Source organism: Sarcophilus harrisii, chromosome 4 (assembly GCF_902635505.1).
Source record: "Sarcophilus harrisii chromosome 4, mSarHar1.11, whole genome shotgun sequence".
NCBI classification, from domain to species: Eukaryota; Metazoa; Chordata; class Mammalia; order Dasyuromorphia; family Dasyuridae; genus Sarcophilus; species Sarcophilus harrisii.
Window position 1 is genome coordinate 327,810,355 of NC_045429.1, and position 16,696 is coordinate 327,827,050.

At 47.7% G+C, this 16,696-nt stretch overlaps 1 protein-coding gene across 7 annotated transcripts in view; it reads right to left on the minus strand.

The window, feature by feature from the left end:
* FMNL1 (formin like 1) overlaps positions 1 to 10,161 on the minus strand; it is a 49,324-nt gene extending 39,163 nt beyond the window's left edge. For all 7 annotated transcript variants that reach the window (XM_031965985.1, XM_031965984.1, XM_031965983.1 and 4 more), the window contains exon 1: positions 9,844 to 10,161. In XM_031965985.1, coding sequence (XP_031821845.1) covers positions 9,844 to 9,972 — 129 coding nt within the window. In that variant the 5' untranslated portion in view covers positions 9,973 to 10,161. The remainder of the gene's footprint in view (positions 1 to 9,843) is intronic.
* Positions 10,162 to 16,696: the final 6,535 nt, after the last annotated feature.

Consider the following 16,696-nt stretch of genomic DNA (forward strand, 5'->3'; position numbering starts at 1 on the left):
CGGAGCCCCTTAATTTATCTGCTCTTCATAATAACAATTATTCTTATTCCCTACGGTCTTTCCCAAAGTAAAAAAAATGACTCTCCCTCCTCCCCCCATCAGAGGATAGGGATTCGCTGGTTTCGAACTTGGGTCTGCCTGCGGCTGGCTGTATGGAGTTTGCCCAAAAAACTGCTACGCTGGGACAATCATGCACACGGACATCTCCCTTCTCTGGGGGTCTTACTCCCTGAGTTTCCCCTCCGGGAACAGGTTTCCTCCACACTGGTGGGACGGAACCTGCCCGAGCGTTTGGGCCTAGCCTCGTTAGCTGGGCAGCCCCCCTTGCACACCTGCGCTCTGGCCTAGAGACCTGCTCCACTGGAGCCCCCCTACCCGGCAGGGACTGCTAGATGAACCACATGGGCTCTCTCCATCCCTTTGCCCCCTCAGCAGAAGCTCTGGCTCTGGGCACAAGTAAAGCACTTGCTTTGGGGAGAGACCCTTTTAACCTGGGGTGTGACAAAGCACTTCCTGGAGGAAGCAGAACTTTGAGATGGGTCTTAATTTCCAAAGAGTGTCAGATCTGAAAGAGGGGGAGGGGAATAGGTCCATTCCTGTCATGGGGATGATGCAAGCAAAGTCACAAAAGCAAGATGAAAACTAAGGCCCCAAAGTCATGCTCTTTGCCTGAAGCTTAGAGTACAGAATGAAGCAACAATTGGGCTTAACAATTTAGAAATCAAAATTATAAAAATTGAAAGTTAAAAATTGTCTTTATATGTAACTGGAGAAAATATTTCAATATGTTATTTTAAAGTTATTTAAGTATTTTAAAAATGTTTGTTAAATATTAATAGGTAAGACCCATCAGTACAAAGATAATTAAGAGTCGGGTTTTCTGTTGTAGACAAGAAATAGAAAAAAATGGGTGCCCATCAACTGAAGAATGACTGGACAATTATGGTATATAAATGCAACTGAATGGAATATTATGTCAAAATGAACAGTATTCAGGGAAACCTAGGAAGAATTATACAAACTGATACATAGTGAAGCGAAAAGAACCAAGAGAACAAGGCATACAATGATTACCATATGTTAAGAAAAACAATTTTAAAATTTCAGAATTCTGACTAATGTAATCACCAGTCATGATTGCAGATGACTAATGATGAAGCACGCTTTCCACCTCCCAGAAGAGAGGTGATGGACTATATACAGATCCAGAATGAGACACGCATTTGCAGTCGCAGCTAATGGATTCATTTGTTTTGCTTGACTGTACTTATTTGTTAGGGGGAGAGAATATTTGTAAAGCACTTTTCAAACCTTAAAGCGCTACACAAATACTAGCTATTATCATTTCATGGCTTATTAATGATTAATAGTACATGCTGTTAATAACTCATAATATTCTGCGTTTGTGATGATTAATCATTTTAATTAATGACCATAATTAATAAATTGATGATATTACTATTTTATGAGGGGATGGTAAAAATGAAGTAAAGAATGTTTTAAAAAGAAAAATAGCAAGGCATAATTAAAATAATCTATTGACAGACAGATGTTCTCACCTCCATTGCCCTGGCAAGTCAGAGTATTATAATTAGATCTAGAAGGGGTTTTAGAATTCCAATAGATTTGTGATGGAAAATGCCAGTCATATACAGAGAGAACTATGGAGACTGAATGTGGATAAAAACAGTATTTTTACCTTTTTTCTTTGTTTTTTCTTTCTCTTGGTTTTCCTTTTCCTTTTAGTTTGATTTTTTTTTTAACAATATGGCAAATATGGAGCAGCTAGTTGGTATAGTGAATAGAGCACCAGCCCTGAAGCCAGGAGGCCCTGAGTTCCAATGTGGTCTCAAACACTTAACACTTCCTAGCTGTGTGACCCTGAGCAAGTCACTTAACCCCAATTGCCTCAGCAAAAAAAAAAAAAAAAAATTAATAACAATAATATAATAAAATAAAATATGGAAATATGTTTAAAAGGATCACACATATTTACCCTATCATCAGATTGCTTGCTATCTTGAGAAGGGAGAGATAAGAAAAAGAGGGAGAGAAATTTAGAACACAAAGTTTTACAAAAATGAATGTTATAAACTATTTTCACATGTATTTGGAAAATAAAATGCTATTTAAAAAAGGAAGGGGCTTTAGAAGTTATTAATAGTAATATCTTCATTTATTAAATGAGGAAATTGGGATACAATGAAGAAGAGTTGACAGGGCGAAAAAGCTAGTAAATATGGAAGCCTGAATTCTCCATTTTATACCATGTGTTCCCACCCCACCCTCCTAAAGGTGCCTCTATAGAACCCTACTCTTCTCACTTCACATTGATTGGGTCCATCCCTAACATGCTATGAGGTTAATTCCTGCCTAATTTTCATGAACTACATCTAGAAAGAGCAAAAGGTCCAGAAATCGACATAGAATCAGCAAAATTCCCTTTGGGAATCAGAGCCAGAATGCTCTGATTCCAGCTCTATGGCTGCTGGTATTCCCCCCACCCCACATTGAGTTCCAGAACCCCAGGTTCAACAACTGAGAACACAAACTTGTAAACAAGTTCTCCCTCCTTCCCTGAGGGCCCTCCTCTTCCTAAGAAGTAACCACAAAACATTAGAACCAGAAGGGGCCTCAAAAACCCATCTATTTCATTCCTCTCGCTTAAAAAAAAAAAAAAATATATATATATATATATATATATATATATATTTTTTACTGATCTTTTGGTTTTAACACCACTTTTATCTCCATATTCCGCCCCAACCCAGCAAACTGGCCCTTGTTACAGAATTTAAAAGAAAGGGGGAGAAACTGAATTATCAAAACCAAAACATCAACTATGTCTAACAGTATATATAATATCACACATTTATAGTGTCCCCTCCCTTCCTCTGCAAGCAAGGTTCCCTCTCTTGCAAGTTAGAACAGGAGAAGGGGGGAGCCATGGAGCCCAGAAGACCAGAATTCACATCTGAATTCAATTACTACCTGTGTGAACCTAGAAAGATCATTTAAATCTCCTTTTGACTCAGTTTCCTCAACTGTAAAGTGAGAATCATAATACTCTCTAGGATTGTTGTGAAGATCAAATGAAATCCTATCTGTGAAGCCCTTAACCTAGAGCTTGGTGCTTAAATGTTTATTCCCTACCCTGACTATTCCCTTATTTTATAACTTTCCCTCAATTTTTTGTTTCAGTTTTTTCCCCCTGTCCTTTCCACTTCTGTCTCAAGCTTCTCCCATCATGAAGGAGGAAGCTGACAGAGGGGAAGTGATTTGCCGCGGCCAAACAGACAGCTTTTGAAACGGCCAGGAGAGGAGAACACCTCTTCTGAGTGCTTGGAGCTTTAGAGTAGAAGGAGGAACTTTGCGGGTGGTGAGAAGGGGGGGGGGGACTTTTGGAGACTCCCTACCACAACTTTTTGCCTTTGGGGAGGAGGGTGCAGCAGGTAGGAGTGAGGGGGAGAGGGAGAGATGGAGCCTCCAAATTCTCTCGGAACAATATGGGCCCACCGCCGTTGCTAAGGCAGCAGCCAGAAACCCCATACCGCAATCTGTTCCTCCTTTTCCTCCCCCCAACATTTTAAACAGCAGCACCCCACTAAGTAGCCTCGGGGGTGGTAGCCCCCTCATCAGAGGGTTAGAGTGGGAGGGCAGGATTTCCATAGCCATAAAGGGACAGGGATCTTGGGAGGGCAGAAGATAGGTGACTAAAGAAAGCAGCAGATGGTGTCTCTGGGCCATAAGATGATAGTGATGATGATTAGAGCAACTCAAACAGACTATTTTAAGGTTTACAGAGACTGTCTTCACAATAACCTGATGAGGCAGGAAGGATAAATACAAAGTATTGATTAATTTGTGATTAATTCATTCATCATGGGGGGAGGGTACAATTAGTGATTTTAATTTAGGGAATGTCCCAGCATGGGAAAAACCCTCTACTAAATGGAAACCAGCAGCTTGTCTGTAAGTTTTTTCTTTCTTTCTTTTTTCCCCTGAGGCAATTTGGGGTAAGTGACTTGCTCAGGGTCAGACAGCTAGGAAATGTTAAGTGTCTGAGAACAGATTTGAACTCAAGTCCTCCTGACTTCAGGCCTGGTGCTCTATCCACTGCACCACCTAGCTGCCCCTGTAATTTATCGTCTTAGAGAGTTAATTGCCTGGGGTACTGAAGAATTCCCAGGTCACAAAGATGATGTGTGTGTGTCAAAGGTTATGACTTATGTCCCGGCTTCAAGACCAGCTGGATGTAGACTACATTTATAGTTGAAGAAATCAAGAGCCATCTGTCCAGGCTTGGTAACAGTCGTTAGTAATGGAGGTGGGATTTGTATTGTGGTCTTGGGACTTTCCGCTGCACCCAAGGATAATTCTCAGCTGCCTTGGCTGGAATGGGGCCTCAAGAAATCCGACCAGCGTCGGGGACAGGGGAAGGGGAGTCAGAAAAAATGAGAGCATGGGAGCTGACCAAGATTCCAACCACGGACATGGGTGTTCCAGGCAGGCCGTGCGCTGGAAAGGAGCATCGCTCTAGGAAGCTTTGCCTTGGGAGAAGGGATGAGGGAGGAGTGAAAGGGAGGGAGAGGGGGAAGCGACAGGTCACCCTTCTTCAGATAATCCCTCAAGAGTGCCCCCCTCTATAGAAAGGAAGCTAGGCCCCAAGATCCAGCCTTAGAAGTTAATGAGTCTTATTATTAAGATTATTAAAAATCCCAATATTACAGATTATATAACATATAATCTTAATATTATATATTATCATAGACAAAGAAAGGACTCAACAGGGCTTAGGCCTGGATTCAGATTCAGACCTAGATTAGGGCTACACACACACACACACACACACACACACACACACACACACACATTTAGCCTGGCTTGTTTGGGCAGGGGCTATACCTTTTTGTACAGCAGAGCAATAGCTACAGAGGATCTTCAAATGAGGTGATATTTGTTGGTAAAATGAACAGAATTCTTCCTGAGTTCAACTTTGACTTCAGACACTTATTAGCTGAGCTGGGCAAGCCCCTTGACCCTGTTTAGCTCAGTTTCCTCCTCTGTAAAATGAGCTGGAGAAGGCAAACCTCTCCACTACCTCTGCCAAGAAAACCCCCTTGGGGCCAGGAAGAATTGATCACAACTGAACAACAAAAAACAGCATAGTGTGCCTAGCATGTAGTAGGTCCTGTACAAATATTTATCCCCTTCCCCTTCTTTATTCAGGAGACTATTCCTTATTCTAGTAAAATATCCTGCCTTACTCTCCAACATCCTTCCCAAAATGATCTTAAACCAAATATTCAGACACCATCCATTCCTGCATCAGGTGCCAGTCGCAGTGCACTTGGACCCAACTCCGAAGGTAAATCTAAGTTGTGTTTCATCCCTCCACTGCTTCCTCCCACCGGTCAGCAGAAATGCTGGGAGAATGTCTAATCACTGTGTGGTCTGGATTTTCTCCACAAGAACACAGAGCTGGCATTATACAGACTGGATCTGTACTATTATGCACGCTCCTAAGTTTTCCTGTCTGTGTCCTGACTTCATCCTTCCATCCCACTCCTACCCTCCTTAGTCATAATTGTTTCACCAGTTTGCTGTGTGACCTTACTCAATTCCTCATTCTGGGCCCTCTGTGTTTTCTCATACACAGAAAGTGTGAAAGGATCTCTGGTCCCTCCCACTTCTGACAGTCTGGAGGCCTATAGATTCTATTATACCGGGAAATTCTAGTAGGCAGATTCCATTACATGAGTAAATCCCAGAGGGTTCATTCATCCAGCCTTTAGTAGCTGTGTGATTCTGGGCAAATCATTCAAAGCTGTACCTCGGTTTCCTCAACTATAAAGTGAGGGGGTTGGACTAATAATGCCTCTGAAGTCCTGTCTATTCTTTCTCAGACACGCACTAGCTGTGTGATCCTGGGCAATTCACCTAACCCTGTCTAGCTCAGTTTCCTCATCTGTAAAATGAATTCAAGGAGGAAATAGTAAACTACCCCAGGATCCTTGTCAAGGAAACTTCAAATGGACAAGACTGAAAAATGACTAAAATAAATGAACTCTGTATCTATAATCAACAATACTTTGACTCTTACCCTCTACCATTTTAGGGGACTCTCAGGTTTGTATACACACACACACACACTTGTGTATGTATATATACATACCCACATATAATCTGTGTGTGTGTGTATATATATATACACACACATATATGCATCTATACTGACATACATATATGTAGGGGCAAATAATCTCTCTAATCACAAACATTTCTATCCACTGCTGCCACCCATCTACAAATATCCAGGGATTCATACTTCCAGGTCAATCTGTGTATCCAGTTATTGGCTCTGCTTACCATTAAAAGGAGTTTTACAAACAGAATCCAAAAAAAAAAAAAAAAAAAAAAAAAAAGCACATCCGGACAATAAAATCCTAATGCATCCGACTAAAACCAAACATTAATAATTTCTGATTCATTCATTGTTTGGAAAGATCCATGGGACAGCTCCTTATCATTTAGGGCATTTGATTTAATTTAACATACTGAGTAAGTCACTAAGTCCAGCAAAGATCTACTCTCCATCCTTGGGGACTAGTACAACAGTGACTTAGGATAAAAGGAAGAAGAAAAGGGGGCTCACTAATGAGGATTAGATGCTGTGGTCCAGCTTGACCCCAAATACACAAGATCACCTTTGATGAAATGTGGAGGAAGAGAAGGAGGGTATTTTGTAGGCATTTATTAATTGCCTACTATGTGCCAGGCAATGTGCTTAGAGCCTTACAAATATGATCTCATCTCATCCTCACAATAACAATCCTAGAAAGTAGATGTTTATAGATGAGGAAACTGAAAGAGGCAGAAATTATCCTGGAAAATAGATGCTATTAACCCCTTTTATAGATGAGGAAACTTGAAAGAGACAGAAATGAAATGGCTTGCCCAGGATCATACCGATAAAAATTGCCCAAAAACCTATTTGAATTCAGGTCTTCCTGATTGCAAACTTAGTCCTCCAGTTTATTCCATCACAAACATTCCCATGGAGCATTTATAGGTCTGGGATACTGAATATAACTTTGGAATTTTCTGAAATGTTGCTTGGTTTTTCTGGACTTTTTTTTTTTTCTTTCTTCACACTTTATAGCTCTCTGGGATGGAATGATGGGAGAAATGGAGAAGGAAATATAGATGATACAAAAACAAAATACAGCAATGTTATTTTTTTTTAAGTGATGTGGTCCCCTAGCTCTGGGGAACAAACATTGCCAGTTAGGCACTGTCAAAGAGCATTTGGGGCCTGATTTCAAGAGCTAGTTCATACTGGTTATATGATCTTGGTCAAGTCATTTCCCTTCAGTTTCTTCATCAGCAAAAACAAACTTTTTTTCCCCAATGTATTGAGCAGTTTTGCTGATTTTCCCCCCCTCTTTTTCCTCTTTAAATAAAAAATATTCTTCTGATAAGGGATGGCTCTCTAGAAATAGAAAGAGGGAGGCTGGGGTGGGGGAAATCCAGGCAATGTAAAAACAAAAGTTATCAATTAGAATGCCTTTTTTTTTTTTAATGAAAAAGTAGAAACTTGGTCCTAAAGTTAAGAAAATAAGGCTTTGCAAAGAGGTGAGGGGTAAGGGTGGGGATAGATGTAGATCTGGAATATTGTACCAGATGTCAGACACAGTTGACGTATTTGCTGAATGACTTTTCTTCCTCTTTCTTTTTAAAACTTTGTTTACAAAGAACTGTTGCTGGGTAAAAGAGGTATATATTCCGAAATATAGGTGATGTAAAACCAAAAGAAATTTTTTTTTAAGTGGTGGGGGTTGGCCAAGATTGAAAGATTTCAACTGACTTTTGGCTTTAAAGCTAAGATTTTAGCACTTGGGTGTGGCCCTAGAAAAACCACTTAGCTTCCCAGTAAAAGGCAGCATAATGCTACCTGCCTTGCATGGCTGTAAGGAAAGGACTATATAGATGTAGACTCACTTCATAGATGTAGTCTACATCTATATAGTCTCATGATTATTCTCCAGCTCCTGCATACCCTCCCCTGCTCCTGACTTTATCTTTACTCAGTAATCCTACTCCCCAAGGGTACTGGGGAGAAGAATGGAAAAATGGAACGGTCCATCCTATTACTTGCTGATAAGTAGGGGTGAGCAAGGGGAAATCGAGGAAGGGGGAAGGGATCAGCAACATCGATCCTATAGAATTAGCACCATTGCTGCAAAGAACCTTAAAAGTTATCCAGTCTGGCACATAGCGGGCACTCATTTACTAGGTGAAGGAACAGGGAGGGCTACAAAAGAAACGGAAGAGATGGTCTCTAAGACGCCTCCCAGAATTAACTCTGGGAGGTCTGGGCTTAAAAAATGGGACTCCCCTTCTCTCCCACATCCTTCCAAATAAACCCCCAATAACTCAAACCTGGCTGGTCTCAGCCCGACAGCCCCTTGGCCCAGCCCCTGCACAGACTCAAGATCACTAAGTAAGCCACTTCTCTCCAAGGCCTCTCGGGAAGCTGTCCACTGTGGTCTGAGCGTTGCCACGTGTAGACTGTCACGGGCTAGGTCCCTGGAGGGGCGCTCACAGCACTGGTAGGGCCCGTCCCAACCTCAGAGACAGGCGGACATAAACCCACTTCTCCCCACCCCCAACATCGATTCCATGAGGGGGGAGGGCAGATCCCCAGCCGTTGGGGGCTCAGAAGGAGAAGGCTGCTGGGAGAACCATGTCACCCTTGGAAGGGAGCTCGCAGGTTAGACCTGGGGAGGAAGCCATCTAGTAGCGACCGTTCATCTTACGGACCAGAAGAGGAAATTGAGTGCCAAGAGACAAAATGACTGGTCCAAGGTCAGACAGGTTAGGGAGCAGCATTCAGCTTCAGGCTCTCTGGCTTCCGAGCCAGCATCCCTTTTTTTAGTAACTTTGATCTTTATTTACAACTTAGTAAAAAATGTTAACAGATGAGGAAACTAAGACTCAAGGTCACATAGCTGATGCCGGGCCCGGGATTAGGGCTCGGGTCTCCTTCCTTCCAGCCCCGAGCTTTCCCCAAGGGGAAGCAATAGGAGAAGTGAGAGTAGATGGGCTCGGGTTTTGAAGTCTCCCCCCCTCCCCTCCCCACTCACCACCCCCTTTTGCCAGATTCGTGGGTCCGAAGCCTTCAAGGGAAAGTCTAATTCTCCATACCAACCCCCCCCCCACTCAAGCCTCCGCCCGAAAGCCCCCCCCCATCGCTGCCCGGCTACCCCCGGGGGGGGAGGGGAGGGGGTCAGACGCCTTCTGACTTTGGGGGACAGGGTCTGCCTCCTGCCTTGCTCCCTTCAGGGCCGGCCTAGAGAGGGGCTCGCCGCCTGCGGGGGGGGGGGCGCTTCTCCGCGACCGGCCCCGTTGCTGGGACAGGTCCCCGCAAGGATGAGGAGGGCACGGGCTCCCGGAAGGCTGAGTCGGCGCGGGGGTCGCGGGTGCGGAGGCTTTCCTCGCGGGTAACCCTTTGCAGCCCGCGGCGCCAGCCCCGAGCTAACCGTCGGCGCTGACCTCCGGCTGCCGAACGGCAGGGGGGCAGGGTCCGAGAGGGAGGGACGCCCCTCGGCTGGCACCTCGCTCGCTCTCAGAGACGCGGGCCGCGGGGGCGGACCCCCGGCCGGGGCGGGGGGGGGGGCGGCCCCCTGCGCGCTCCGCGGTCCTCGGGCAAGGCAGGCGGGGAGCGGGATGGAGACAAAGTTTGGGGAGGGACTGACTGGCGCCGCCTCGCTCGGGCCGGGACCCCTCCCCTCGGGTCGCCCGCGTCCCGGCGCCCTCCCCGGCCCCCCGGGGCGCACTGACCAGGACGCGGCTGAACCTCTCCTCCAGCTCTCCGGCTCCGGGCATCGGCTGCTTCGGGGCCGCGGGCTGCCTGTGGGGCGGGGCGGCTGGGGCCGGGGAGTGGTCCCCGCTGCCCGCCGCGTTGCCCATGGTGCTGCCCACCCAGCCCGCCAGACGCCTCCAGGCTCCGAAATCCAGCTTTCCGCGAGGCGGGGGCCCGGCCCCGCAGGGCGCCCGCGGGCAGTAGCTCGGGGGGTGTCTGGGCGGCCCCCGCGCTCAGCGCATGGCGCCCGGGGCGGCCGGCAGCCTGGGGACCCTGCGCGCCGCGGGCGCCCCGTCCGGGCGGGCCCCCGTCCGGGCGGGCCCCGGGGAGCGGCGGAGGAGGCCGGGCTGCCGGCGCCGGGCCGGGGCCGGGGCGGGCGGGGGCGGCAGGAAGCGGCGGAGGCTGCCTGCGCCGGCTCCCCCTCCGCGATCTCCGAACTTCTGCTCTCCTTCCCTTTGCGCGCAAAGCCAAACCGCATTTCACTGCGCACCCGGCCCCGGGGGGGCGGGCGGGAGAGGGGGCGGGGGCCGAGGGGCAGGGCGCGGCCCGAGAGCAAGCCCGGACCCCGGGGCCGGTCCCTGGGGGCGGGAGCGCGGGGCGCCGCGGGGCCATGGCCAACGGGGGCGGGGGCCGCCCAGCCCGATTCACCTGCTGCAGAGCGAGCGGGCAGCGGGCGGCCGCTGCCGGCTCGGGCGGCGCCCCGCGGGGTCCTAAAACCTGGCCCTCCCGGGGTCCGCGGAGAGGGGGGCGGGGCTGCGGGCCGAGGAGGGCGCCCGGGCCCGCGCTGGGCTTCGCAGCGCCCCCTTGTCTCCCGGCGCCCCTCCTGGCGCTGGTGCCCCCCGCCCGCGCTTCTCCGCCGGGCCCGCGCTCCGGGGTCGGGCTCTCCCTCGCTGTTCAATAGGTGCAGCGCCTGCCCCAAGGAGAAGAGGGTGGCCTATGGCACGCCCGGCCCTGGGCTAGGTCCGACGCAAGCCCAGGGTGTTTTGTGGGAGCCCCCGGGGAGAGCGCGGCGCAAGCCGCTGCGCCGTCTTCGGAGGGTCACGTCCCGCAGGGCACCGCGAGCAGAGGGCCTCCGGCCGAACACGGGGCTGAGCGGCCTTGGGCGGGACCCGGAGGCAGAGGCGAGGGGCGGGAGCGCCCCAGGCACGCCAGGCCTCCCGCGCTGCCCGCACTGACTGAAGCGTCCTTTTCCAAGGAATGGCCGCCCGGACCTGGTCTGGAGGGGGCGTGGGGGGCGGGGGGGGGGCTGTGCAGTGCGGGGCTCTGCTGCCCTAAGTCCCCCAACCCTCCCCCCAGCCAGCCGCTGAAGGGGTCTTCCTAAAGCCCGGCTCTGACCCTGTCGCCCGGCTCCCTCCCCAGCATGCTCCAGCGGCTCCCTAGGCCCTCCAGAACCGAAAACTGAGCGCTCTGCTTGCACTCGAGGCCCTCCGCCGCCGAGCCCAGTCTTCCCGCACTTTGCTCCTGACACACGGGTCTCAATCTCTCAGGCACGTTACCCTACGCCCGGAAATCCCACCTAACATAGGAGGCCGTTCCTCACCCCTCTTGGCTCCAGCGCCTCCGTGGCCACATCGCCCATCCCCCTTTGTCGCCTGTCGTGGCCCTCGTCAGCTGTCTGGAGGCCGGGACTGCCCTTTGCCTCGTTGTACACCTGGCTCTTAGTGTGGGGCGGGTACTCGAGTGTTTGCTGGCCCACAGTGGGATTCCGGGACCCTGCTCCGAGTCCTGCGCTGCGGGCGCTCAGGCTGAAGGCAGAGGGACTCATGGGACTTAGAACCAGGGGGGCCTCAGGCCGAGCTTTCCCTGAATTTCCCCTCTTCTCCCTTAGTGTTATATAGCCGCTGGTTCCAGCGTCTAAAAGTCTCAGTGGTTAAGAGGCTGAGGGAGCGCGGAAGCCCCGCTGGGATACCCAGCTCTCTACCGTGAAGATGACCCAGTGGAACAATGAACTCTGGCAGGTCTTGTCAAACTGGAAACGCCTAATGAGGACAGCTGCCATTCATGGAGTACCTACTGTGTGCCAGGCGCTGAACCGCGCATGCACCCGGCAAATTTCTCACTTGATCCTCACAGAGTCCTGGCAGACAAGTACTGTTATTATCTCAATTTTACAGTCAGGGAAAATGAGGTCGAGTTATTTGCACAGGATTACACAGCTAGTAAAGTGTGTCTGAGGGAAAATCTTCGCTCGAGCCTTTCTGACTTCAGCCCTGGTGTTGTAGCCATCTAGTCGCGGGAATGGGGAGTGGGCGGGGGCGGAGTGAGACTCTAGCCAGCTCTGTATGTGGTCTGAGGACCAGCCTACCTAAGTCCAGAGAGAGTCCTCACTACGATGACCACAGGGAGATGGTTGACTTTGTTTGGTTTCCTTAAGGTCTATCCGAGATGGAATCCCTGAGAGAGGACCCGCACAGATGAAATCTCAATTCTGTGAACACCGGGAAGATTCTCTCCAAGGTTTCTATTCTTTTTACTTGAATAATAACCAACTTTTTTAAAAATTCCCTAAATCATCATCTGGGGAGTGGAAAGCACTTCTGAGAGGATCCTGAAAATTAGTACAGACAAGACGAGCCCACCCTTGACTCTCTCTCTCTCTCCAACCATTTCAGAACCACAAAGAAGCATGCATATGAGTAGGAGCAGGTTCCACATAGACTTGGCCAGAACCATGGCTTCCTTGAAGTCCAGAGCTGATGAGAGGATGTAACTCCTCAGTTAATTGAGCTTTGGGTACCATAAGCCTCATCACTGGATGAAACATTCCCCCCCCCCCATTTCCTGGAAAAGGATGTAGGGATAAGGTAAAAGGGGGAGTGAAGACTGGACAAAAGTTCCTCGTGAAAGCCCTAGACATCTGCTGAAACGCCCCACACCCTCCAACCTTGTTCTAAAATCTAGTTCTTGCTCCTGGAGGTCTGCTGGGGCTAGAGAGAGGTCAAGACCTTGAGCGCTAGCTACTATCCCTTGGTATTAGAGAAAGCAGCTACTGCAAATCCCCTATCTTATTAAATTCAGCAACAAGAATTTATTGAGTGCCTACCGTGTTAAAGGTGCTGCTCCAGGTGCCAACTAGTAAATATTCAAGCACCTACTATGCGCACAAGACTGAGCAAAGCTTGGGATACAGAGATAAATGTATATCCTCCCCTTAGGGGTTTGCATTCTAGGGAAGAGAGAGGGTAGAACCATTATACAGATAATTTAATATAAAGTGATTTGAAGGAGAAACCATTAACTGGGGATAAGGGTGGGGAAGAGGGGGATTACAGGGGCTTATTTTAGCCCTTCAAAGAGCTTACAATATAGTATGGAATATAACAGGTATACACAATTGTAACATATGGTAGAATGTGATGAGTGCTGGATGAGAGTTTCATAGAAAAGGTGGCATTTGATCTAAGGTTGAAAGAAGGCTAACATTTCACAGGTCAGCAGAGGATGATGATGCCCCGAGGGGAGGAAACAGCCTATGGAAAGATGGGGAAGGATGTGGAATGTTTAGCAGTGTACGCTCACTAGAACATAAGTTACGTAAGGGGGACTAATGGGAATTACATCTGGAAACTGGGGCCAGAGCTTGGAAGGCCTAGAAGGAGTCTGTATGGTTTTCAGCAGGAAATAGGCAAATGCTTCTGAGAAGAGGCTGAGATGGTCATAGGAGTGTATTGGAAATGTTGACCTGGCATCGATAGGATCATCTGACTGGAAGGCAAGAAACTTTTACTTAGCACCTACTATGTACCAGGCACGCTGATAAATGTTTCACAAATATTACCACACTTGAGCTGCACAGCAACATCAGAAGGAAGCATGGGAGATAGAAGAATAGGAGAGAGTTATAGATTATCTAGGGGGTGCCTGCTGGGATATCTGGGATACAGGGTTGCACAAATACATACATATATATATAAAATTTTAAATTCAGGTTTAATACGATTTTTATTTGACTATGGATAGAATTGGAATGGCCTCACTTCCAGTGGGATGTCCCACATATGACACTCTCTCACACTCTCAAAACTTCCGGGACCCTTTGAGTATGAGTATTGAGTATCAACTACAATGACAGGTGTAGTTTTTGTTTCCCTCAATAGAATACCCGAGATACTGTTGTCTAATAAGGAGTGCTATTATTATCACTTGTTGGAGACATTGAGAAAGACAAATTAAGTGGCTTGCCCATGGTCACATAAATGTCTCAGGCAAGAGTCCAACTCACAACTTCCTACCTTCAGGTCCTCGGTTCTATCTCCTGAACCATCTGGCCTTCTAGATGAAGGTCAAACTGGAAGTAGAGGGACCAGAGGCTATTACAATAATAATAGCGGACATTTATATGGTACTTTCTGTATACTCAGTGATTTATAATTATTATCTTGTTTGTCTTTCACAACACCGGGAGGTAAGTACAATTATTATTCCCATTTTTCTGTAAAATGGGAATGTTAAGTCAGTTTAAGTTTAAGTCAGTAAACAGCTAGCAGCTGAGGTCAGATCTGAACCCTGGGACTAGTTCTGTATCCACTACCCCATCCAGCCACCTAGATGGAAGAGGTAAAACTGGAGGCAGATGACTAGGATGATAGCGATGGGAATCTAAAGGCTCAGAGAATCGCACTTAGAGCTCCGAGGGACCTTAAACCTAGTCCAGTCTCCTCATTTTACACATAAGGAACCCGAGGCTCCGGGGCTGTCATGGGTCTTGGCCAAGGTCACACAAGGACAAAGTGGTCCGTGTCCGATCCCGAGCCCTCTGACCCGATGCGCTTCTCTTTGCTCATGAGGGTCGTTCCAAGGGCGGACGGTGGTTCAATGGGCACAGGGTCCCCTCTCCCTCCTCCCTTAGCCTGCTGGCTGGTTCCCTGGGAAGCCTACAACTTGTTTCCTGCTCCTGGAAAGCCTAGGCTGGCAGCCTAGAATGGGCCTGTGCTGCCCCCCTCTGGGAAGAGAAGGCCTGACACCCGGCACAGGGATTGATGAAGGACAAGGTCAGGAGAGCCAGTTTCCAGGGGGCCTTAGGGAGACCTAGCTTGATCCTCCTGTCACATTTTCCCTCCTCTGAGACTCTATTTTATCATCTGTAAAATAGATCTCATTCTACACAACCCTTGTTCATTCTTTTCCCTGCCACAAATCCTGAAGAGCAGGGTGACCCAAATTTTAAGTCTTTTAACATCACACGGGATCAAATTGTTCAAAACCCCTGGTGGAACATTTAGGTGGAGGAGTGGGTGAGGAGAAGGGTCTGAGTTCAAATATGACCTCAGAAACTTCCTAGCTCTGTGTCCTGAGCAAATCACTTAGCCATTGACTTAAAAAAATTTACATTTGGCCTGGCTGTCTCACAAGGTGGCAATGAGGATTATTTGGAAGCACATGGAGATGTGAAAGGATGTGCAAATGTAAAGAGGGGGGTTCTGCTCACAGAATTTCCACGCTGGGTGGAAGCTCAGAACCAACCGTCTGACATCTGCAACAAATCAGACACGTAAGCTCCAGCCCTTGCTTGAAGAACGCTAGAGCTGGGGATCTTATTGCCTTCCAAGGCAGCCTGTTTCACTTTTGGACATCGCTAACTGTTAGGAAGTTTTTCCTGACTCTGAAACTTCTAATGTTTGTTCCTAATTCTGCCCTCTGGGGTCGAACAGAAGAAATCTAAAGCTTCTTGAATGTCACAGCTTCTTGGATACTTGGAGACAGCCATCATGATCCCTGGAAGACTCCCATATTCCAGCTAAACATTCCCCCTTCCTTCAGCTGATAATCTGATCACACTATCTCCTCTCACCTTCTGAGACCTTCCCTGGACCCTCCAGCTTGTCAATGTTCTTAGAGAAGGACTCAATGCAGAATGAGACAAATACTTTTGTTAGACATGGCGAAGGTGAAATTTTGCTTTTATTAATCATTTGTTCTTGTTTGGTATTTTCAGGCCTGTATGATTCTTTGAGACCCCATTTGGGGTTTTCTTGGTAGACATACTCGAAAGGGTGGGCATTTTCTTCTCCAGCTCAGTTTATAGAGAAGGAAATTAAGACAAACTGGATTAAGTGACTTGCCCAGAGGCACACAGCTAGTAAGTATCTGAGGCTAGATTTGAACTCAGAAAGAGGTATCTTCCTGATTCCAATCCCAGTGCTCCATCCACTGTACTACCTAGTTGCCCCTTTATATATATTTTATAATGGTTTTTGGTTGTGTTCTCAATTGGAAAGTATTGGGAAGGAGGTGAGAAGGAAAATCTTGGCAGTTTAAAACATTAGAGAAATGTTTACATGGGGTACCCAGAATGCAATGTAATAGTCCATATACTGTCTGGCCAAGACAAAGTATAAGGGTTTATTTTTTACAATCCTTATGATCCAGTTGACTAATTGATGGTGATGGAAGTGATGGCCATGATGGATAGTATCTGAGTTTCATCTATATATACTCCGGAGTAAGAAATCCTGAGAAACCAAGAAGATGAAACTTCCTTGAGCTTTGCAGTCATGTATTCAATCATCCAACCACCATTTATTAAGCAACTACTATATGCTAAGGGCAGCTAGGTGATACAATGGATAGAGTACTGGGCTTAGAATCAGAAAGATGTATCTTTCTGGGTTCAAATCTGGCCTCAGACACAACCAAGCTGTATGAGACCCTGGCTAAATCACTAACCCTATTTGCCTCAATTTCCTCATTTGTAAAATGGACTAGTGGTCATGAGAAATCAGATATGATAACAATAACAAAACTGTGTTGGAAGGTCTCTGCTAGGAGCTAGGAATACAGAAACCAAATCAAAATAATTCCTGCCATTATATTCTGTTGAGGGAAACAAGA